The sequence below is a fragment of the Populus alba genome, chromosome 10 (genome assembly GCF_005239225.2).
Source record: "Populus alba chromosome 10, ASM523922v2, whole genome shotgun sequence".
Taxonomy (NCBI): domain Eukaryota; kingdom Viridiplantae; phylum Streptophyta; class Magnoliopsida; order Malpighiales; family Salicaceae; genus Populus; species Populus alba.
The window spans coordinates 21,371,880-21,394,464 of NC_133293.1; the positions used below are offsets into that span (position 1 = coordinate 21,371,880).

The following is a 22,585-nucleotide window of genomic DNA, read 5'->3' on the forward strand; positions in this document are numbered from 1 at the left end:
AGGTTTCTGGGAAATTTTAATTAAAAAAAAATTAAAAGGAAAAGAAAGGGTTGATAAAAGATTTAACATCGCATCCTCCAGTATCTATCATAAATAAACTCTACTAAGTATAGGCGTGAGTCCAGCCCACCTTGAAACTGGGCTGTTAAACTTTGAATTATCGTTCATCAAGAAACGGCCCATCGGGCTTGAGTCCGGTCTTAAAATAGACAACGAGAATCAACCCTATTTTATTACATAATAACCGGATTATTAAAATCACGGTTTTAAGGTTTGATCCAGGATTTCTCAGATCATTTTTTGTAATTAATTAACCTGATTTGAGTTTAAGACTTGAGTTGAGCTAGTCGATCAGAATAGCATAATTAATTGATAATATATATAAAATGAAATACTAAAATAAACAGACTTAAATATTTGCTAAACTTTAATGGGCACAAATAAGGAAACATTTCCATAGTACACAACAGAAATCATCTGTTCATGACTTTCCCAGAAGCCGATTACTCCTCGCCCTTGGAATTGTCAATGATGTTGGAGTAGAAATCCCAGTCAGGATGGGTAGCTGTTATAGCAGACTGTCCAAAGGGGTGTTCCTTCACATATGCAGGGACATCTGCTGCTCTTGCCAGGCCATCCAAGTACCGTCGGAGCTCGCCATTTGGACCTAAAGTAGCATCATCCAGCTGGTCCGGCCTGTATTCGGTGGGAAATATCGCCGTGCAAGGCTGAAAGGAAAAACAGATGAATGAGATTTGAATCAAGTTGAGCAATTTAAACAATTGATCTTGAAGTTCTGGTTATTACGGGATTTAGAAGCGCCTTGTAAGGTTTATCATCAATCAGTAATGTGTTTGATGAAGAATACTGCCCTTTTCTCCATGGAAGATTAGAGGACTTGTTGTCCCATAGTTTCTTCAGCTCCTTGAAAAAGATTGGCTTGTTCTTGTTTTCCTTGGTGCTGAACCCAGAATTAGTGCAGTCATCTTGGTCCTAAAGAGGGAGCACATGCAATAGACAACAAGGAACAACTTGAGTTAGTTTTCTGGGACAGTTGCGACAGATACATAAGAGATAGAGACAAAGCCTCTTCTGTCCGTCCGTAACGATAACCAAACGCTATCTTAATTGCATAAGCACGAATTTGGTCTCCTACCCAGACAAATAAGAGTCTGCCTTTGAATTCTCCTATCACACAATCAAGGGCAGTTTCCAAGTTGGTCCTGTTTCTCATGTTCAGAGCAGAAAAACGAGTGAATTTCTGAATAATACGGATAGCATCTAGCAAGGAAATTAGACATGAACGGGGAAGATGCAACCCTACCAACCTTTTGGCAGAGGACCAGATTCCAACATCAAACCTTTCAAGGCAAAATCTCACGAACTCTTCACAGAATGGCCTCTTGTAAACTGAGAGAGACGATCGTTAAACAGGAGCAAGTAAAAACCTTGGTAGCAAGAGGAGTGTAACCTGAAAACTTACCGAAAAAGCTTCCACTGGCATCATCAGGAGTACGATTATCTGGGATATTGGCCCTGTTTTTGTGAAACACCCTGTCACACAGTACCCCAGCTAGATCAAGTACAAGAAGATTCTTGCTTCCATCTGGACCAAGGCTTAGCTTCTCTAGTTCAATGTCATCCCCATCTTCTTCATGACAATTTAGGTCATCCCTATTGCCAGCCATCTTGATTGTGTGGTGAGTCTGAAATTTCAAAGTTTAGTTTGACCTTTTAAGCGAAGTGGTAGCTGGCTAGGCAGGCGTCGGATCATGTGTTTGAAGGTTACTAATTATTAATTAAGTAATACTATTGCCCTTGAACTTCTGCTGATTAATCACAAAGGATTAATTAATACTTTGGGCTTGCTCAAAATTAAGGCACGCTAGTTAAGAAACATTAATTATAATATTGTCTCGGTCAGGTCAAAAAGTATATAGAAAAATAGTTGCAGATACAGAAATATTTTGTGGAAAACATGAACTCTGCTTCATGGAGAAGTTAACGTAAAGGAAAAGTAAGAGTCCGAGCCAAACATTGGTTTTCAAAAAGGCAAAAACCCTGCCTTTAAAAAAGAAAAAAAACATCATGGGAAATCAATCTATTGCTATGGCTTTTGGACAATCTTATCAAATCCAGCTTTTCATCATCTAACTTGAGTTAGGATTTTAATTAAACAGAAAGAGAATTGATCTGCTTCGTATTATTGCTCATGAATTGTTCGTAAGTTGTTTATGATGCCTAATTAAAAGTGACCGTACGTCCTTGAAAACGATTAGCTTAATTGGATTGATCACCAAGCCTTCGTTAAGATTCCGTCGAAAGTAGTCTAAAACAAATTAAAAGACAAGACAAGAACTAGTGGGTGTGCCTTTGCCGAGACAGGATTTCTCGTCACCTTTGGTAAAAGCATGTAATGGTCACAATAACGAAGTGATTTCTAGTTCTCATTTCATAGCCTTTTTTTTTTTTTTTCTTTTTTTATGGATTATAACTTCTTTTTCCACCAATAAGCTTGTAGTTGAATGGTGTTGTTGTTCTTGTAAAATTCGTTGTCTTCGTAAATTAACAAAAAATAAAAATTATAGTGTCTATAAAGTAATTAAATACGAGTGCGTGATTACTTTCTAAATATATACATATATTATTTATATATATATATATATATATATAAAAGATGGGTAATGAAAGAAAAAAATAATTTGATGACCCTTAAAAAATAAAAAGAATATTTATATCTATAATAAAAATATGTTTCTTTTATTTTCTCTCTTTTATATTTCTTTCCTTTCTATCTCTCTCTTGGAAAAAGCAAGTGTGAAGGTTCTCAAAACTTAATTAAGAAGCAGAGATTTATTTCCTTTACTTGTAAAAGCAGAAGGGGTTTGATCAAAGCAATCCATTGGAAATTTTATCTGATTGGTTATTTAGTTTTTTCTTTTTAAAGAAACAGTGTGATAATTTAATAATTAGTAGGCTTTTCTTATTGTTATCGAATATAATCATTTGTTGTCTCACTTATGTAGACAAGGGCAAAGGACATAGGTTCCCCTCAAGGTTCTGTGACAAAATAAGCTTTCAATTCGACACCATCTTGTTTGTTCGATGAAAAATAATTTTTTAAATTTTTATATATTTATTTATTATTAAAAAAATTAATCAATAAAATATATTTTCTAGTTAAAGAAAATTTAACTTAGTTTTTCAGGAAAGAACTTTTTTTTATTTTGAGAGGAAAAATATTTTTTAAAATTTGTGAAAAATTTAGAAATATCATGTTATTTAGTGATTATAACAAATTTAATCATCAAACTTTTGATTGCAATATATTTTATTTTGAGTCTTTTTTTTTTCAATTTACCCCTTAAAATTTGATTTAATTTGATTTTTATATTAACTATGGTCCTTATTTTTATGATTGTTATTTGCTTCTCTTTTATTATTTTTTAATTGAATTTTTTATCTATTAAATTTGATCCTTATTCTTTTTATTGTTACTTATTTTATTTGAAACAATTTATAAAATTATAATTATTATTATTTTAATTTCATCATCTTTCATTTTTTTTATTTATTAGATTTGAGTTTTATTATTTTGATTGTTATTTATTTTATTTAAAATAATTTATGAAATTAAATTATTTTTTTCAGTTTCATTCTAATTCAATCTTTTAATTTGCAAGATTTGTTACTTATTATTTTAATAAACTTAAAAAAAAATATTATTAAGTTATTTTTTAGCTTATTTTTCATGACATAGCTAAATACTAGAAAGTGCTTTTCAATTTTTTTTCCATGACTCCACCAAATATCAAAAAATAATTCATTTTTCATAAATCTACTTTCCAAGAAAATCCCTTCTCAAAATAAAATTATTTTCCAGCAAAGCCAACAAACAGAGCCTAAAACTTAATGAAAGAATTTTTATCGTGTATTTTAATGTTTTTAAGGGAAAAATAATTAAAACTAAATTAATCTTCGTTTTTACCCTTTTTTGTTTAGTGGTATTTCCTTCAAATTACCGGAAAACCCCAAAACGTTGTCGGATATCTCTGAACAAAGTCCTGAATGCATGTTGTTTAGCATAAGTTTTTAAGAAAAAAACTGCTACTGCTAGGATTTACAAGTGGATCAAGAAAATTTAAACATCGAACAGAGGTCTGCCAAATTCTATAATTAATTAAACATGATCTTTAACAAAATATGAAACATATGGATTAAGGCAACAGAATTACTGCAGGTTTGTTCAGCACACCAAACAACATAAAAATAAGCAAACAGCATATATACAATATAAAAACATCTCCATTGTTGTTTTTTGAAAACTATCCTTGCTACTTCACGATCGGTTCCTTGCTATGAAGTCGAACAATCTTGGAGTAAAAATCCCAGTCAGGGTGCAAGGGAGTGATTGCAGGCTTCCCAAAAGGATGGTCCTTCACATAGGAGGGAACATCTTTAGCATCAGCCAGGCCTTCCAAGTAGACCCGAAGATCACCCTCAGGACCTAATCCAAATTAAATCAGTAACTATATAATTAGTTTGGTTAATAATATATATTAATCAATCCTATAAGAACAGATGGTACGCAGCAGGACTTACCTAAAGCAGAATCAGTGACGCAGTCCACCGTGTATTCGTCAGGAAAAATCGCGGTGTGGGACTACAAAAATGGACAAGGAGGACAGAATCATCTAAGTCAACAAATTAACAAACTGTTTTAATTTAAGTAAAAGGTGATGGTTAGTTTTATTACAGGATTTAGAAGAGACTTGTAGGGGTCATTATCAATCAGCAAAGTGTTCAAAGAAGTATCTTGCCCCTTGCACCATGAAAGAGCAGAGAGCTGCTTAAATTGCTTGAGAAATATGGGCTTCTTCTTGTTCGTCAAGGTTTTGAATCCTGAATCAGTACATCTGTCTTGGTCCTGGAAAAGGATATCTTTAATAAGACAGGAACGATCCCTGAAAAGAGATTGTAAGATGAAGCAAGACAGGTAACCCATTTACTTACCCAAGAAAATAACAGCTTGGACCTGAAACCTCTCATAACACCATCAAGAGCATCATTCATGTACCATCTGTTTCAGACAGCAAAAAGAAACATGGTTAGGACAGGACATCATTCAACATAAAAGGTTACTGTAAAATAGATAGGTTTTTACTCACTCTCTAGCAGAAGACCAGATTCCAACCTCGAATCTTTCAAAGCAGAATTTCACAAAATCATCGCAGAATGGCCTCTTGTAAACTGATCAGAAGAGAATATACCTCGTAAGAACAAAAAAGCAAAAACGCTGCAGATTGATCACAACTTTACCTTCAAAGCTTCCATACGCAGTATCAGGAAGGCGGTTTGTCTTCACGTTGCGACCGCGTTTAAGGCAGACCCTGTGACATAGCAGCCCGCCAAGGCAAAGGATGAGGAGTTTCTTTTCCGGAACTTTAAGGCTTAGTTTTTCCACTGAAAGAATATCATCAGGCAAATCTCCCTTGTCTTCTTCGTTGTCCTTACTGTCATCATCGTGGATTACTGACTTGAGCTTCAGGCTACTGTCTGTGCTCTTTCCTTCAGCCATCTTAACCTTAATGTGGTGAGTTTTGATGATGTACAAGATTGGGATTAGGATTAAGATGATGTTGTAGTGGTGGGATACTCGTGGTTGGGTATCTATATATATAGTTGAATTTGGTTGCAACTTTTGAAAACACTCCCTGGCTAACATTTAATAAATAGTAACGGGATTTAATTACACTGTTGGGACTTTCATTTTCAATAAAGATTACTTGATTCCCAAGTCCAAATTCAAAGCATGGGAATGTTGATTTTTTTGTATTATTATTTTTGAGAGAGAATATTAATTTCGATGTTCCCAATATATATTTCGATGAATCCATGATTAATGATTCTTAACAAGTTTAATTTTAATCTCAAAATTAATCGTGCTAGTTTCCAATACATATCTGTCTGTCTGTCTGTCTGTCTTTGAAGTGCATCTACTTCCTGTTACATAGTCTCAAACCACACGAGGCTAGAGAACACTCAATTGCTTAAGCCATGAAAGTTCGTGTTCCCAAGTGGATTCAAAATATATCTGGAATAATGAAATACATTTTTTATATGTTACCTTGCATGCATGCTTTTTTATTATTTTCCCATGCAATTGCTAAATCGAAGCAATTTCCCCGTCATGCGTGCTCATCTAAATCTTCCTGAAGATGAATGTTTGGTTTGAATTGCAAAGCTAAAGAAATGCAGAGATCATTTTAAATAATTCCAAAAAAAAGTACTGATATATATAGTCTTTGTTGAGACTACATAACAGTAAAAATCATGAAGTGTTTTCTAGTTGTCGTTTCATAGCTTTTTTTCAAGTCTATAGATTAGACTTTTCCTTCACCAATAAGCTTCTAATGCTTCTTGCATGGTATTCTTGTAAAATTTGTTCCACCAGGAACTTTGCCAACTTTGGTAAAGCACGGTGGCAAAGTAAATATCCTATCTCTTTTTTACTGTTATATGGTCTCAACAAAGACTATATCAGCACTTTTTTTTTAGAATTTTTTAAAATGAACTCTGCACTCTTTAGCTTTGCAATCCAAACCAAACACTCATAGTATTGTTTGTTAATGCGGCAAGCTGTGGGATTGGCTGTGCTGGCAAACAAGCTCTACTTGTAGAACCAAGTGTTTGGGTTTGAATTGCAAAGCTAAAGAAATGCAGAGTTCATTTTAAAAAATTCTAAAAAAAAAGTGCTGATATAGTCTTTGTTGAAAATCATGAAATGATTTCTAGTTGTCGTTTCATAGTTTTTTTTCAAGTCTATAGATTAGACTTTTCCTTCATCAATAAGCTTCTAGTGCTTCTTGCTGGTATGCTTGTAAAATTCGCTCCACCAGGAACTTTGCCACCTTTGGTAAAGCATGGTGGCAAAGCAAATATCCTATCTCTTTTTTACTTTTACATGGTCTCAACAAAGTATTGTGAACGTTGTTTTTATTTTATTTTATATGTGACTAAGTCACCGAGTCACTCATTATACCTTAGAAGCAAATGAGCAGGGCCTACTGCTATGGTATTGTAAACGTCTGCGGACACTAGGTGCAATCTATTGTTGTGGATGTTGTTGGGAGGATGCAACAGGTCTCCTTGAAACTTGGGATTGGCGCTTGACATTGGCTTCTTTGCAAGTAAAAAACTCTCTGGTTCGTCACGTGAAGGTTGCAACTTTTGAAATTCTTTTACGTGGATCACATCCCACCGTTTGCAAATAATATATATATATATATATATATATATATATATATATATATATATATGCTCAACTAATCTTAATTTGACCCTTTGAAAAGAGCCTAATTATTTTGGAGTAATTGAATGTTATTGATTGTATCCCATCATTTACTCAAAAGAGATTTGGATTTCATTCAGTTAATGCTCTAAGACTGCAATAATAGAAATAGAATTGTCAGGAATTTATTTGGTTATAGAGACGGATAGGTCAAAATAAATAAGTGGATTTTTATTTTATATATCCTTTCTGTCCCATTTATTTTTATATTTTTTTATGATGAGACAATAGCCACACGTTAACCATAGCCTTACTAACATTTAATAAATGATAACTGGCTTTCTTTCACTATTGGATTTTCATTTTCAATAGAGATTATTTCATTCCCAGGTCCAAATTCATAGCATGGGACTGTTGATTTTTTTTAGAAAGAATATTTTCAGCATTTCAGTTCATATTTCGACTCTTGAGTTTCCAGAGCATCATGAATCCACGATTAGTTATTCTGAACAAGTTTCTATTGGCTTTCATCAGCTAAACCTATTCACTGAATACATGGCCAAGAATCCTATTGGTATTCTCCATTTAAATGCAGAGCCTCAAAATTAATCGCACTAGGTTGTGGAGGAGAAACCCCTTGGATGGGTCTTGAAATATTGTTCTATCCATGTCTGTTTGTTAAGTCCGACTCAGGCAAGTTAGTGCATGTGCAACTACTTCCTACAAACACAAAACCTCAAACCACACAAGGCTTAGCAGACATTCAATTGCGTAAGCCATGAAAGTTCCTGTCCCAAGTGGATTCAAAGAATATCGAGATCATCTTTTTTTTTTCTTTTTCTTTTTTTGAAGATTTGTGTTTAGTTTGAGTTACAAAGCTAAAGAATACAGAGTTCATTATAAAAATTTCCATCAGCTTTGATTTTGAAATGGCAAAGTACAACATGTTATAAGATACGAAACGGGAAGACAGTGTTAAAGTGGAGGTATACATAGTAATAAGTTACTCGAGCAATTTGAGCCCAGAATCCTTATCTTCCATTTCACACCAAACAATCTTCCTCTAGACACGAAGAAATTTATGAAGAAAATATTTAATCAAGCTGCAAAAGCACTTAAAAATAAGCATGTCTGAGAAGAATGTTGCCCATCTTTGCCCATGTAATGAATCACCTAATAGAGAAGGAAAACAGTTCAAACATGAAAATGTCATCTCCATGACAAAACAGCTATGATACTTGCACTTCAAGACAGAAACAGAACTATGAAGCTGAAGAGTTTAAACAACAGGGCTCACCAGCTAGTAATCAAGCAGATATGCCATCAACTTGGTAGCACTCTAGCATTTTCGCTTGCAGATAAATCATTTTACGAAACCCCTTATGACAATATTAAGAACTCTTAGCTGGCTTATTTTCATTGATGTATGTGCCCACTGTTTTAAACCAACGCATAAGACTCCGGTGCTCCTTCACATACAGCCATGCCTGAAGGAAATTAAACAGCTTCTCATCCACACCTCGTTCTTCAATAAAACCGTGGAATGCATCTCTCATCCTTTCATCAAGTTCCCTGTCAATGAGGGACCAATTTGTCAAAGTGTACAATCAAATCAATTAAATCGAAGTTATTCCAAGGAAATGAAGGGGGGAAAAAACAAATAGAATGGTTTCAGTTGCAGCATCCTAGTACATGCTAATGCAAGCCAATGGAAAGTACTTATCCCAAGGGAAAGGGAGTAGACAGAAGTTCCTCTAATCAGTTACATTATCCACATATCAACGAAGTTGATTCCCTTTTAAGCATCATATGCCTCATTGTTTTCCGATAGTTTAAATCAGAATATTGAGAAAGAGGGCAAACAGAAGCTCCTCTAATCAGTCACATCATCCACATATAAAGAAGAAGTTGATTCTCTTTTAATAATCATATGCCTCATTGTTTTCCGATACTTTAACACACATTATTATTGAAAAACTATTGAATGATCGACCAGTAAAGAGAAACAAGAATGGCAACTTACGCAAACTGTGGGCCACTGTATGTAGCTGTGACCTCAAGAAAATCAGCACTGTCATGCTTTGGCCTCAAAGAAACAGAGTGAACTCCCAGTGCATCCGGATAAAGTCCACATAGAAAATGCAGAGATTTATCCTGTCCAGGCTTCGAAACATCCACATGAAGGAACAACTGATTCATGTCCTCGTCATTTTCATCGTCCTCCCCGCTACCAGGTACAGCATACGCCATCCTCATTACAGAGAGTTTAATTTCCTCATTCCCATAGGTGCGAGTCACAACTGGACCTTTCCCATCCAAAGCACCTTTTACTATTGAAAACTCAGATGGAGGGTTCATTTTCTACAACAAATTCAATTTCAAGCAATCAAATAGCCAATAAAAACTCTATCACACACGCTTTCAAATATTTATACACATAAAACCCAATTCAATACACAACAACAAACATAACTCTAATCCGACAAACAAACATACAAGCATGTATGTAGAGACCGACATAAGCAGCTTTCTAAATTCCCTGGATTCACAAACTCCGCTCCATAAAAACAGACATGCAAGCATGTACATAGATATGCACAACCTCAAAAACTTCAAACATTGAGGAAAAAGGTTGACTTCAGCCCCTTAAATTGCCTGAAGTCACAAACTTTACTCAACAAAAATCCACAATCAAAATAAAAATAGCCGAAAATCATTAAAAAAAAAACAAGCATGGGCTCACCATTTTTAATCCAAAAAAGTAGTCAGACTAACATGTGCCACCATTTCTCTATCTAAAACCCTAAACCCTTTGTGGGGTTCCATTCAGAGCAATAACAAAAAAAGGGTTTTACTTTCTAAGTTAAAATACTCAAAAAGGTTTTTTTAAGTAAAGATTGTGTTTACTTACAGGAGGAGGGTTCATCTTGGAGACTTCAACATAGTGTTCTTTCAGATACCGAAGCAACAGTGTGTCCACAGCGGCGGATTTGCTTGTTGGTGGTGATGATAAGCATCTCTTACTTGCTAGCATACTCCATGGCTGCCTCACGGTAGCTTCTTTTAACACTCTCTTCCACATTTTTCTTTCACTTCCTTTCAAATCAGAGCAAATCTCAAAGCTTTGTATTTCCTTGTGCAGAACAAAATGGAGAGAAAAAGAAGAAAGAACGAGGATTGTAACCCGACCCTTTTTACCTATTTTTGCTTAGATAGTGGGCTTGTGAGGATTCAATTAGAGAGGGCACTTTAGTCCAGCCCAGTAGATAAGCGATCTTATTTTGCCAAAAAAGGCAATTTTATTCAGCATGGCCCAGCCCGTTGGATCTATCTGGGATCCTATCAACTCGGGACTTAGCCCATGATGCTAGGTTAAGAAAAAATCAAGTGGAATTATTACATGTTAGATTCTCAACCCTGTCGAGACTTATTTTGGGGATCGTTTTTTATTCTTTTTAATTAAAAAATCATTAAAACAAGATCATTTTAATTTAATCAAACTCGATTCTATACGGACCCAAACCCGACTCGACCAGTGACACCTAACATGGAGGCATCCCTAGATATAATAGGGCTTAAGCTCAATAGGCCATGGCCCAGAAAGAAAACTTGGTGTCTTTTTCGAGGGCGAGCATCAACTGTCACTGGTTGGCTCCCAATCCTGTGTCTCTCCGGTCACTAATAAATCGATCCTTAAAAAGAAGAGAAAGAAGCAAAGCAAAGTACAGTAAACCAAGGTATTATGTTACGATACAACGTTATTTCACTGAAAAAAGATGTATTGAACAGGTGCTAATTTGTGTGTTTTTGTGTTTCTGTTTGGATTTTGCTATGCACAGAGAGAGAATCTTGAAAGAATGAAACGGCAGCCACCGCCGGCGTACGGGGATGGGAGTATGAATCCATATGGAGGAGGGGGTGGACAGAGAATGAGAGGAAATACAGGGACAATGAGTAATAGTTATGGAGGAGGAGGAAGGCAAGAGGGGTATTCTAATGTGGAGGCAGAGCAGCATCCTGGGTATAAATCTTCGAAAGCTGAAGGGCAGTGGCAGTGGGAAAGAGAGTCGCGGAATGTTCACAATCCATTGCCGCCTCATGGTTTCAGTGAAGGTGAGTGATTTTTTTGTTTTTTCATGATGTTCTTGTGTTTGATTGATGATTAAAGAATATGAGTGAATGTAATGTCTTGGTTAGAAGTTGAGGCTGTTCTGGGTTTTGTCAAGGTAGTGAATTTGAGTGGAAGATGAAGGGAAGGTGTAAATTTCTTGACAATACAGGAATTAATGTTAAGCTATTGGAGGTATCAAATTATGGTCAAAGTTGTTAATGTTAAGAATTGAAAAGTGAAGGAATTGGTATGTGGAACTGGTGAAAGTGTCTGTGTTTTTCCGTTTGAAGTGGTTGATACCGTGACCCTCTCCAGTGTAGCATGGTTGATCAAAGAAAGCTATGAACTTTTTGACAATGCAAGCTGCCTTGATGTGTGAGGATTAATACTAACCTATCGAAGTTTGGATATTGGTCTGGTGGCACTGAAGCTTTTAAGGTTTAGAATCAGAAAGTGGAGACTGATATTTGTATGTAATGTGAATGCTACATGCGTGAATAATTTAATAACCATGGGAATTTTGTTTTTTTTCTGGGAGAAAAAGAATGCAGTGTTTGGTTTTATGAATGTCTGTTCATATTTGTATTGTTTTTCCAGGTCAAGGGGGTAACGGAGCAAGATCTTACTACCATGGACCGCCACACGATCCCAAAAGTGGTTTAGAAAATCAATCCAATAAGGAAGCTAGTAGAATCCAGCCTCATGAACAAGATATGGAACTTGGATTTGAGGACAATTCATTGCCAATATCTTTTGAAGGTCTTGAAAGGAAGTTCCTTGATGAAGTAATGAAATTGGCAAAGGAGCAAAGTGATGCAGAGGATGTGGAAAATGCTAGGCATAGGGAGGTGAGGCTTGCTATGAAGCAAATTTCTCGATTATTTGGTCTTGCTTTTCCCTTGTGACTATGACTATTACAGATTTTAAATCTAGGCTGTTGAAGGGAGGAATTTCTCTGATATTTTTAGCTTGAATGACGCTTGCATGACTGGAGATATTGAATTGTTATTTAAGCAAAAGTAATTTATAAAGAGCTTATTGTTGGCTAGCATGCTATAAACTTTTCACTTTCTTGTTATGAACGGTTTAGAAATCTTTCCTCTTCCCTTTGCTTTCTAACTAATCGGTACCTGATAGCTTTTGCCTTCATTGTATTTCTTACTCGACCTGTACAAGTTTTTATTATTATTATAGATTAGCCGAATGATAACCATTCAATGTGTTTGCTGCTTCAGAAAATAATTGAGATCAATACCAGATACCAGGAGAAACTTTCTGCACTTCGAGTTCAACAAGCCAATAGAAGAGAAGAGTTTCTTCATAAGGAATCACAAGCTCGATTAAGTCAGTACCAGCAATCGAGCATGGGCCACTACCCAAACACAGGTTTGCAGGATACCCGTGGCTATAGTGTTGCAGCTGCTGCAGGATCCACCGGTGGCGGAGAAACACATCGGGGTTATGCCAGTAGCCAGTTTGAGTCCAACCGCGAACGACCTCAGTATGGTGTGGGTGGAAGAGCTCAAGGAAACGAGGGTAGGGTTCCTTACCCCGAGGGCCGTGTTTACAATAATGCTGGAACCAGATATTACTAGTGATCAAACTGAAGCTCTTCACTAGGTTGGCTACATCTGTAAAAAACAAAATGAGTTTAATTCTGATCGTTCCCTTTTTCTTCTCCTGTTACTAAATCTTGCTGCTGCATTGATTTTTGTTCAGTAATGTAGGATTGCTAATCCCCCTACTCCAAAGGGATTTATAGTGCTTTGCATTTTGTGCTTGTCGTTTTACACCACCAAAATCCCTGCCTGCCAGTAATTTTATTTGCATCATTTTTTAGACTTGTTGGATCCAATACCTGAATCTTTCATTATACATCAAAGCAAGATTGGATGTTTCTTAAGATAATTTTTTAACGAATTTCTGACTTTTTAATTGAACAGAAAGAGCTCCATCCATTCTTTATTGAGATAGTACCTTGAAAACCTTAAAATTCATGGATGACATCTAGCACTTTAGGGGTTGAATGGTTTGTGCTGGCCTGCTTGTCTTTGACTGAACCCTCGTGTTGGAAGGAAAAAAAATTAATCGTGTTCACTAATAAACAATGCAAGTGAGGTTATCAGAAAACATATTAAGAGAAATAAAACCATGGTTATTGTAAATACCTGATGCTCAGAACCAGAGAAGACACTTTCTTAAACAAATTGATATGATTCTCTGTTTATGTTACATGTGACAGAGTACCGCGAAAATGATGGTGACAAGCAAATTTACCCTACTGTAATCCTATGAGCTACCTCTAGTAGTGCATTGTAAAATTTCTTAGGGTGGCTTGCTAAGAAGACAGTACAAAATTGCTACATAAGCCCACCTTCCTACCTACCAAATCCGTCCTGACAAACAAGAAGACTAATTAAGTAAAGCAGGATCAGGCACATCTCCGGAGCCTGAAAAGGTAGGTTTACCTTTGTATAACTGAACGATTGGTGGGCAACCTAGGAAACAGCAAATTATGCTGTGCATCTCTCATCAAATCGAACAAAGAAACCAAACTCCAGCCCTGTGGTGTCTTCACCGCTTGCGCTGTGTTTTTTTTACTCTGACAAATTTTCTACCAGACTTGTCACCGCCACCTGCACCACCTGCACCAAATGAGAAGCTTCCTCCAGCATTAAACTCCCGACTACTAGAAGCCTGAAAAGCTGGGTTCTGTGGAGCAGTCAGATTTGGTTGGCTTTCAAATTGAAAGGGATTTGCACCTGATGAACCTGTCAAAGTAAACTGATTCCCTCCTGGCGGAGTAGAAAAACCAAATAAGGGGCCAGAGGCGGCAGCAGGTTGTTGGAAAAATGCAGGAACTGAAGGGGTGGTTGCCTGAACTGTGTCCTCTGCCATGCTGTCCTCCATGCTCATTTGGTCATTATTACCAGATGGAGATGAACCAGACCTGGAGCCAGGATTTGGGTTGCCAAACACAGGCTGTGATGGAGTACTGGATGCAGGTGAACTGAAGGGGAAAGCAGGACCAGATGAGACACTGGGGGCAAACCCCACGGATGCACTGCTGCTTGTAACAGCATTAGCAGTTGCTCCAAAGGCAAACGGTGCCGAGGAAGAAGAGGAGGTTGAAAATCCCATAGATTTTGGGGCCTGCCAGTTGGAACCAAAGACAGCGGATGCAGGGCTGGCTATGGAGCTAACAGAGATGGACTCTGACAAGGTAGTAGAAGAGGTAAGTCCAAAAGAAGCACCAGAACTGAACAGTTTAGATGAAGAAGAAGAGCCAAATGTGGGACTGCCAGACGAAAAGGCTGTACTCCCAGTCAAAGCAAAAGGAGTTGATGCAGGTGAACCAAATTGCATCGGCATGGTCTGTGTCGCAGTTCCCATACCAGTTCCAGCAGCAGAAACCTGAGCACTGCTAGCACTAAAAGGATTAAAACCCTGAGATTGATTAGTAGCAGCTGAAGTTGAGCTCCCAGCATTCAAGCTAAAAGAACCACTTCCTGTGCTTGTAAATGCAGAAGATGTAGCATTCAAAACGCTGCTTCCTGAGCTCGTAACTCCAGGGAATGTACCACCAAAAAAACTATTTCCTTTGCTGGTTGCTGCAGGGGTCTTGCCAAAAATATTATTGCCTGTGTTTGTAATTCCAGAACATGCACCACCAAAACCACTGCCAGCAGTGCTTGTAATTGCACAGGATGCACCACCAAGTAGAGCACTAGTTGGGTTGCTAAAGCCTGGTTCTTTTGTTTTGGCTTCTGTTGTTTCATCAGTAGTAGATGGCACTGTTGAGGCTGAAGTTGATGGGACAGACCCAAATTTGAAAATAGGTGTGGAGGAAGGTGCTGATGCTGAAATAGAGAAGTTGCTATTCCCGTCAAAGTTTGCCATTGTAAATGTGGTGGTAGTGGCATTAATACCGCTGCTAGCAACACTGTTGGCAAAGACACTGGATGAATTTTGACCAGTAAAGTTACTTGACAGTAGAGGTGGACTAGGAGAGGAATATGAAGATGGGGTAGAAGCAAGAGATCCATTATTTAGACTTGAACTATTGGAGGTGATGCCAAATGAGAACAGGCTTCCAGTCGATGAAGTTGAAGTAGAAGGCACATTTTCAGGTGCCCTGAAGGAACACTCATCCTTCAAACTGCTCTTATCTTCAGTTTTATCTAGTCCAGGGTCTCTGGTCACCAACTCAGTAGCACCAGTAGCAACAGGCATAAAGCTGCACAATAGGCAAGTGAACAAAGTTAATAGCCAACAAAAATAAATATCAGGGAAACTTCAATGTCACAAAGTTTCACAAGAAATTCAAATGAATGGTTGACATGATGAAGGGAAAAAAAATGAGATAACCGAACCCAATCAAGATAACATCAATTTAGTGAGCCCGGTTATAGCTAAGGTTGATTTTTTTACGAGTTACATCATCTATGGACCCACAATTTCTGCATTCAGCATGACAGCATATGTATTGACCTCACACTTTTAAAAGATATGACAACAAAAACCATGCGAAAATACTAGCACATGCCCACTGACCTGAAACCCTCTGGTTTGGCATCTGATGATAGACCCAGCTTTGGGACAGATGGGTCACCCAGGACCGGGGAAGAAAATGCAAATGGTGCAACTTTATCACCAGTTTTATTGCTGATATGGAATGTTTGGGAGGTGCCATTCGGTTCCTTTGGCAAAGCAACCTTCTCCCTGGTGCTAAATATTTGCAGGGAAGCATTCGAGTAGTTTGGTTGGGCACCTTCATCAGATATTGAAGCTAACTTCTGGTTTACTATAGCCTGCTTATCAGTCATGGCAGGCAACGGTGTCGCTAGAGATGTAGAGCTGATGCTCTTTTCAGCAATCACAGACCCATCAATCCCTGCATTTTTTTGGTTGAGTGTAGAAGTTGATGGAGAGTTGACTTCAGAAAGAGCTGGAGACTTCTCCACTACAATAGCTTCAGCACCAATGGTTTTTCTTTCAACCAATTCAGCAACAATCTTTTCTCGCCCTTCAGCCAACATACCAGATGCAGTCCAATTCAAGTAGTCGTCATCATCATCAAGCTCCAGAAAATCCTACAAAAGTGAAATAACATTCACAAGCAAGTTATGTAGAGCTCTGCACTTGAATGTCACGACTAATCAATTTGCCAATACATGTATGAGATAAAGTTAAAGTTGAATGGTGCAAAAATGATTGATTAAAAAAGAACTACTTTGATGAAAAAAAGATGAGATGATTCCAGATGATGAATGAAGAAAATATAGAAGTGAGTAAACTAAGGAGATGAGTAAGATCCAATTTAGGAGTAAATATCAAATATAACAAGATGCAACACGAACCTCATGTGCGCTCATCTGGAAAGCCCTTTTCTTCTGTTGAGGGGACCGTACAATGGTGCTTGTCACAGGAAAAGCTGTTGTTTTGACTCTGGCCACATCATTCTTCATTGAACTTGTGGCACCCATACCATTTACTGCGGAGGCTGACTTGTCATAAGGAAGAATGGATTTGCTTGGACCATTTTCTTCGATTTTGTCTTTCATTTTAAACACGGACTCTCGTGCATCAGGTAGCAAGGTGTTGGGCTTAGCATCCAACTTCTTGTTATCATTAACAAATTCTAGCAACTTTGAAGAATCAACATCCTCCAGGCTTCTAAGAGCTTGTCCCCGTAGCATGGATGGTGACAACCTGGCAGGAGACTTCTCCCTCGATGAGACCAACACATCAAGCTGCTGCAATATCTTTGATGCCATCTCACTGGACTTGGAGGGAACAGGGGTAAAAGCGGTACCATGGACATTGCTATTCCCATTATCCTTCAATGGTTCGCCCACTAAAACTGGCTTCTCTGTTGAGGTTAGCCTTTGAGCAGCATTAGAAACCATACCATTTCCACAAATAGAAAGAGTACCAGACATAGGCAGAAGGTTAGATTTCTGACGAATTCTACGTATTGGACCGACGGATCCCATATCACTATCCAGGACAGAGCTCCTCCTTTTTGAAGCCTGAAAAAGAAATAAACTAATCCAGTTACATAATGCTCAATGGAATTCTAAAAGTCCACGGACATGATTTCGATTGATTTCAGCACTCATACCCCTTGTTTAGATCCAGAAAATCCATTGTTCTCCCATGCGTTCTGAGACGAAGATGATGGTCCAGCAAAAGCATCACTTGCCATTCTTGTACCCTGGAAAATGAGAGAAAATGTGTAAATAATCAAAATATAAATCACAATTTCAAACAGAAACAGATTTTCATATCATACCAACCTGGAGGCCAGTAGTTGCATGAACTCTGGAATATGGTGTTCGAGTCATACTGTAAATAGCAAATCTACCTCGGGATCTTGGTGTCACAAAACCATTCTCAGGAAACTCAGCATGGCCAGAAGAACGTGGCACAACTGAAATCATTGGTGATTTCGGAGTAAATTTATGGTTGGTCAGAACTGTTGGATTTTCCCTTAATGCCTGACTGTGTGATTCTAACATTGATGGTGATACTTTTAAAGGCCTACTTCGCATGTAAGATTTTGCAAGCTCTGTAGGGGAACCAACATCCTCCTCTAGGACCTGAAGACATTATAGCCACTAAATGTGAAACATGTGTAGGTTTGCATATGCACATAAATGCATGAATTCACACATCATGTTGTTGCCCACAATTATATTCTCCATTAAACAAGAGAATCACACCAACCCATATTTCTATGTGAAACAAGAGCCGTGGTGCAAAGCCACTAAGTTTGAAAAAAGAGCCACAGTTCAAAGCCATGGAACTATGTGCATGTGTGGGTGTGCATATAACACACAAAAGCATGTGTACACACATGAGCAGAAAAAAGTAGAGATGAAGCATGTTAAATTCCCCTACACTTGAGCTGACAATAGGTGTTGAATTAAAGCGGCCATCAAACCCATTATTAACAGGGGTAGTCAATAACTCTTTGCCTTGAGAGACCATAGCTTCTGAAGCAATCGCTTCAGATTTCTTCTCTTCATTTCCAGTAGGAAAATCAACAGTTTTAGATTGCAGCAGGGCAGTCAATCGATCAATTTCAGACCTGTGGGAAAATTAAAAAATAAAAATTTATGTCTCGCATCACCACATCATCCTTCTAAACAATTGTTATCCTCGGTAATGCTATTACAAAGAATATGAAACGAAAATTCCTTGTGAAAGATTTTAACATACAGAATGACTGAGGAATTATGACATTGCAAACAAATATACAGGTGAAGAAAGCTTCCACCAAGCATGCTGTGGAAGTTACAATACATACATTCAACTAATTTGAAGCTGCTAGAATTTGATCCTGAAGTAACTTGCCTGGTAAAAGTCTTCTGCTTTAGAATTACTTCAAGTTCAGTAACCCCGTCCATATCAGAACCATCACTTGGACCACTGGATCCATTGATGGTTGCTCTATGTGTTTCAAAAAGATCCTTCAAGGAGAATTTTTCAAACAGCACAAACATATGAATCAAATTTGCACTGGGTAAATCATATTGTAAATATATATGAACCATGAGTGCAAACGCATGTAGATATTGCAAATTCATCCATGAAAATAGATGAAAGTTAAGTTTTCATAACCCATAGTAGAGCATATAAATTTAATTTACTCTTTGATCCATTAGAAAATTTCTAGATAACTGATTCCACATTCATAAGGAAAGAAAAGGAATACACAATTAACCACGCCCATTTCTCCCCCGTCGCTCCTCTCTTTAATCCTGCAAATTTCACGCCTAGTAATATTGTGTACCTGAAACAGTAACGGTACTTGAAAAAAGATACAGCAAGTTTACCTTTTTTAACTAGTTAAAGTCTCAAAGTGTAATACATCAGTTCTAAGACTCCCCTTGATCCCTTGTGTCAGCACACACACACATATATAAAGCAGAGCAGCTAAGGCATCTATAACAAGCAATAACCTTATAATAAATTTATATCTACTGTATAATGAAAAAAGGCAGGCATGTATTCTCTCTTCATAGCTATTTCTGCAACCACCAACCCAGCCAGGATTATCAACCAATAGGGAAATCTATAATAACCACTGAACTTCGAGATTTGAACTTATTCCCTCAACTAGCAATAGACATTCTTACCAAACCCTCACTTCCACCAACACAACCCAAAGCCATTGATAATAAAAATTAACTGCATAACCAATTAACAATCAATAGAAGGAAAAACCAAAAAGAAGCAAAGAAAAAGACAAGAAATCAGACTTACTGTGGAAAAGGTTCCTTTTTGCTTATCCATTACTCTCCGGTTTTCCTCTGTTTAAAAAAACAAAACTTAAAACAAATTCTCTCCTTTAACGGACGTTAACTACAAATTTCAATTCACTAACTAAAGTACAGTTAAGTAAGGTTAAACATCATCAGCAAAAAAATATTCCACTATAACAAACAAACCCTGACCCAGTAGAGAAACCCTAATTTTCAGTTCTACGGGTCCAAAATCCCTAATTCCCAGATTTCACCATATCAAAAACTTAATTACACCAGTTCCACAAAAAGAATCGAACGAATAGACAATAAATCTCCCCTGATTGAACTACTAAGCACTTAACTCCTCAGGAGAAAACAATATCAAAAAGAGAACATCAATTTTTCAACAAAAAGAAAACATTTTCACACTCGGAAGAAACCCAACCTGTCCCCCGCTCCGTCTCCGGCGGCTGAGACGGAGGAGCCACCACCGGAGGCGCAGGCAGTCGTTTACGAAAGACAGAAGCGAAAAGCCTTTGGGCACCAGAAGCAATGAGTCTCTGAGCCGGATCCACTAATTTCGACAACCAACCATTACCACTCCCACTAGGGTTTCGAATTGCCGTCGCAGGACGATCATACGGCGTCGTTTGCGTACTCCTTCGAAACGGCCTTTTTGGAAACTTCCCATAACCTCCTCCGTCTTCATACGGCCTCTCATTTCTTTCCCGAGTCACCGCCGCCATGTGAAAACCACGAAATTAGGGTTACGGTATAGAGAGAGACAAAAAGAGAGCGTGTCTTTTATTGTAGAGAGAGGGAAGAAAAAAAAAAGGAGCTAGAAGGATATAATTAGGGATTTTATTTATTTGTTGAAAAGGGAGAGAGGAAAACAGTATATCCGTGCACAGTTACGCGCACAGTTATTTTGTGGTGGTATTTTACTATTTTAGGTCAACTACGTTACTACTCAAAGAAGTTATCAAACCGGTTCCGTCTAGAGGGCTAACCAGTACTATAATTTAAACTAAAATCAAGTTAACCTACTGTTTTGACTTGAAATATTAAATTATTACTGTTTTGACTTTAAAAAAAAAAGTTTTTAACTGAATTTTAACCTGTTTTATTCCAGTCTAAGAAGTTGCACAAGTTAACTTAAATCTTTTAATAGTTCAGCTTGAGTTAATTTCTTTTTTTTTTAATTCAATAAGAATTATTTTAGATCTTCAAATGTCAAGTCAGTTTGTTGAGCTAATCTTGGTTGTATGACTAAGCTCAAGACCCGACTCAAGTTAGATTTGATTTTTATTTATGTAAATAGTTAATTCGGTCAAATTTGAGTAATCAAGTTAAATCTTGAATAAGATACCATCATTATTTTTTTTATTTTTATAAAAAACAATGATATTTTTTAAAAAATAATATATCAAAGTTAACTTGTTGATTTAAAGTTCACTGTCCAATTCATGACCCAAATCATGTGCCATAAAAAAATACCAATGCACCAAATCTTTTTTGAAAAATCCCAAGTGACCATGGAATAAATAAATAAATAATTGGTGTGTTTTTTAGAATAATATTCACATATTTATGATGTTTTTGAGAATATGATAGCGATTGTTTTTAAAAATATTTTTTTATTATGAATGTATCAAAATTATTTTTTTATTTTTAAAAATTATTTTTCATATCAGCACAATAAACACAATTTGAAAACACCAAAATAAATTTAATTTGGATCAAATAAAAAAATAATCAACTTCTTTCAAAAACGTTTTTGAAACGTAAAAACAAATGAGCTATCGAAAAACTTAAGAATAAAAAAAAATGATAGAAAAAAACCTAAGGAGGATGCAATTTAATGAAAAAATAAAAATAATCCAAGATAAAATAAATATCAATTTGAAAACACGATGACTAAATTTTAAAGGTTAAAAAAATCACAAGAGTGAAATAAAAAACACCTATAAAACCCAAGCAAATTTGGACAAACATTCTAAAATAGTCAAATCTTAAAAAACTCGCAACCCATGAAATCCTAGATCAGGGATCTATCAATAGGTTTATCACAGAGTCAATTTTAAAATATAATCTTTTAAAACTTGCTAACACAAGCAAAAGATAACCAAAAAAGCCTTAAGCGAACTCAACAACCAATTTGAGCTAGCAAATCAATCACATGACACAAGACATGAATTTGGGATGATCCTATGCACAAAAAAGTGAAAAAATACTCATGAATAAAATATTAAAATAAAATGCTTCAAGAAAATATGGAAGTTGAGTCGGACTAATCTTTCATATCTATTATCAAGGTTATGAGACCGGGGTGACTTCATTGAATGTAAACTCAAAAAAACAAAGAAGCAAGATTCTTAATTAGACATGTGTTGGGGGATGAAATTGATAAAAAAAAAAAAACCAAAAAAAAAAACAATGCAAAACAAAAAAAAAAGCAATTAAAAGAATTATGACTAGATTCGACATAGAAATTAAATGTTTAGGGAAAAATCAAACTAAATTAATTTTTTAGGGATGAAATTGTAAGAACAAATCAATTAAAAAATAATTAAAAACACAACAATTAAAAGAATTAAGGCCAAATTTGACATAAAAATTAAATGAAAATAAATGCCTAAGGGTAGAATAGGAATAAAAACAAATCAACCAAGAAAATGATTCAAAATAGAACAAATAATAATTAAAAGAATGAAGATTAAATTTGAAAACAAATTAAAAAAATCAAATAACTAGGGATGAAGTAAAAAATAAAATATGATTAGAAACAATCAATTACAAATAAAAAAAGAAGGATTGAATATAAAGAAAAAATAAATTTAAAAATTGAGGGGTTGGTATTGTTTTTTTGCATGCCCAGCAAACAATCTGATGGAGAAAGAGAAGTAAAAGAGAGAACAAAAGGAAAAGCAA

At 36.4% G+C, this 22,585-nt stretch overlaps 5 protein-coding genes across 6 annotated transcripts; 1 reads left to right on the top strand and 4 right to left on the bottom strand.

Moving 5' to 3' along the window:
• Window positions 1–357: 357 nt before the first annotated feature.
• Window positions 358–1,931, bottom strand: LOC118060125 (uncharacterized). Its single transcript, XM_035073274.2, has 5 exons — window positions 1,484–1,931; window positions 1,329–1,410; window positions 1,157–1,223; window positions 808–993; window positions 358–728 (listed from the first exon to the last, which is right to left on the bottom strand). The coding sequence occupies exons 1-5, from the start codon at window positions 1,686–1,688 to the stop codon at window positions 504–506; spliced, it is 765 nt and encodes a 254-aa protein (XP_034929165.1). The 5' UTR covers window positions 1,689–1,931; the 3' UTR covers window positions 358–503.
• A 2,230-nt stretch (window positions 1,932–4,161) lies between these two features.
• LOC118060128 (uncharacterized) lies at window positions 4,162–5,666 on the bottom strand. Its single transcript, XM_035073279.2, has 6 exons — window positions 5,320–5,666; window positions 5,169–5,250; window positions 5,014–5,080; window positions 4,757–4,927; window positions 4,603–4,663; window positions 4,162–4,507 (listed from the first exon to the last, which is right to left on the bottom strand). Exons 1-6 carry the CDS (start codon window positions 5,576–5,578, stop codon window positions 4,335–4,337), a joined length of 813 nt encoding a protein of 270 aa, XP_034929170.1. The 5' UTR covers window positions 5,579–5,666; the 3' UTR covers window positions 4,162–4,334.
• Window positions 5,667–8,188: 2,522 nt separating this feature from the next.
• On the bottom strand, window positions 8,189–10,462 carry LOC118060129 (uncharacterized protein At2g39795, mitochondrial). The gene is made up of 4 exons (XM_035073280.2): window positions 10,203–10,462; window positions 9,315–9,652; window positions 8,589–8,863; window positions 8,189–8,464 (listed from the first exon to the last, which is right to left on the bottom strand). The coding sequence occupies exons 1-3, from the start codon at window positions 10,371–10,373 to the stop codon at window positions 8,683–8,685; spliced, it is 690 nt and encodes a 229-aa protein (XP_034929171.1). The 5' UTR covers window positions 10,374–10,462; the 3' UTR covers window positions 8,189–8,464; window positions 8,589–8,682.
• Window positions 10,463–10,872: 410 nt separating this feature from the next.
• Window positions 10,873–13,203, top strand: LOC118060127 (uncharacterized). The gene is made up of 4 exons (XM_035073278.2): window positions 10,873–11,028; window positions 11,131–11,404; window positions 12,000–12,250; window positions 12,638–13,203. The coding sequence occupies exons 2-4, from the start codon at window positions 11,149–11,151 to the stop codon at window positions 12,995–12,997; spliced, it is 867 nt and encodes a 288-aa protein (XP_034929169.1). The 5' UTR covers window positions 10,873–11,028; window positions 11,131–11,148; the 3' UTR covers window positions 12,998–13,203.
• A 333-nt stretch (window positions 13,204–13,536) lies between these two features.
• On the bottom strand, window positions 13,537–20,514 carry LOC118060126 (nuclear pore complex protein NUP1). 2 transcript variants are annotated; one of them, XM_035073276.2, is made up of 9 exons: window positions 20,100–20,514; window positions 19,674–19,720; window positions 18,762–18,877; window positions 18,306–18,495; window positions 17,702–18,004; window positions 17,527–17,619; window positions 16,763–17,434; window positions 15,957–16,495; window positions 13,537–15,639 (listed from the first exon to the last, which is right to left on the bottom strand). In XM_035073276.2, the coding sequence occupies exons 1-9, from the start codon at window positions 20,398–20,400 to the stop codon at window positions 13,977–13,979; spliced, it is 3,924 nt and encodes a 1,307-aa protein (XP_034929167.1). In that variant the 5' UTR covers window positions 20,401–20,514; the 3' UTR covers window positions 13,537–13,976. The 2 variants fall into 2 exon arrangements, with proteins under 2 accessions (XP_034929167.1, XP_034929168.1); XM_035073277.2 differs by having other exon boundaries at window positions 18,762–19,200; window positions 20,100–20,191.
• Window positions 20,515–22,585: the final 2,071 nt, after the last annotated feature.

Excerpts from the sequence above, each read along its gene's own strand:
- LOC118060125 (XM_035073274.2), bottom strand. The coding sequence starts at position 1,688 with ATGGCTGGCAATAGGGATGACCTAAATTGTCATGAAGAAGATGGGGAT. Across the intron at positions 1,411-1,483 it reads TGCCAGTGGAAGCTTTTTCG|TTTACAAGAGGCCATTCTGT; the intron begins GTAAGTTTTCAG and ends CGTCTCTCTCAG. Across the intron at positions 994-1,156 it reads GCAGACTCTTATTTGTCTGG|GACCAAGATGACTGCACTAA; the intron begins GTAGGAGACCAA and ends CTCCCTCTTTAG.
- LOC118060128 (XM_035073279.2), bottom strand. The coding sequence starts at position 5,578 with ATGGCTGAAGGAAAGAGCACAGACAGTAGCCTGAAGCTCAAGTCAGTA. Across the intron at positions 5,251-5,319 it reads TGCGTATGGAAGCTTTGAAG|TTTACAAGAGGCCATTCTGC; the intron begins GTAAAGTTGTGA and ends TCTTCTGATCAG. Across the intron at positions 4,664-4,756 it reads ACAAGTCTCTTCTAAATCCT|TCCCACACCGCGATTTTTCC; the intron begins GTAATAAAACTA and ends CCATTTTTGTAG.
- LOC118060129 (XM_035073280.2), bottom strand. The coding sequence starts at position 10,373 with ATGTGGAAGAGAGTGTTAAAAGAAGCTACCGTGAGGCAGCCATGGAGT. Across the intron at positions 9,653-10,202 it reads CCAAGATGAACCCTCCTCCT|AAAATGAACCCTCCATCTGA; the intron begins GTAAGTAAACAC and ends AATTTGTTGTAG. Across the intron at positions 8,864-9,314 it reads TACAGTGGCCCACAGTTTGC|GGAACTTGATGAAAGGATGA; the intron begins GTAAGTTGCCAT and ends CCTCATTGACAG.
- LOC118060127 (XM_035073278.2), top strand. The coding sequence starts at position 11,149 with ATGAAACGGCAGCCACCGCCGGCGTACGGGGATGGGAGTATGAATCCA. Across the intron at positions 11,405-11,999 it reads GCCTCATGGTTTCAGTGAAG|GTCAAGGGGGTAACGGAGCA; the intron begins GTGAGTGATTTT and ends TTGTTTTTCCAG. Across the intron at positions 12,251-12,637 it reads AAAATGCTAGGCATAGGGAG|AAAATAATTGAGATCAATAC; the intron begins GTGAGGCTTGCT and ends TTGCTGCTTCAG.
- LOC118060126 (XM_035073276.2), bottom strand. The coding sequence starts at position 20,400 with ATGGCGGCGGTGACTCGGGAAAGAAATGAGAGGCCGTATGAAGACGGA. Across the intron at positions 19,721-20,099 it reads GGAGACGGAGCGGGGGACAG|AGGAAAACCGGAGAGTAATG; the intron begins GTTGGGTTTCTT and ends TTTTTTAAACAG. Across the intron at positions 17,620-17,701 it reads ATGCAACTACTGGCCTCCAG|GGTACAAGAATGGCAAGTGA; the intron begins GTTGGTATGATA and ends CTCATTTTCCAG.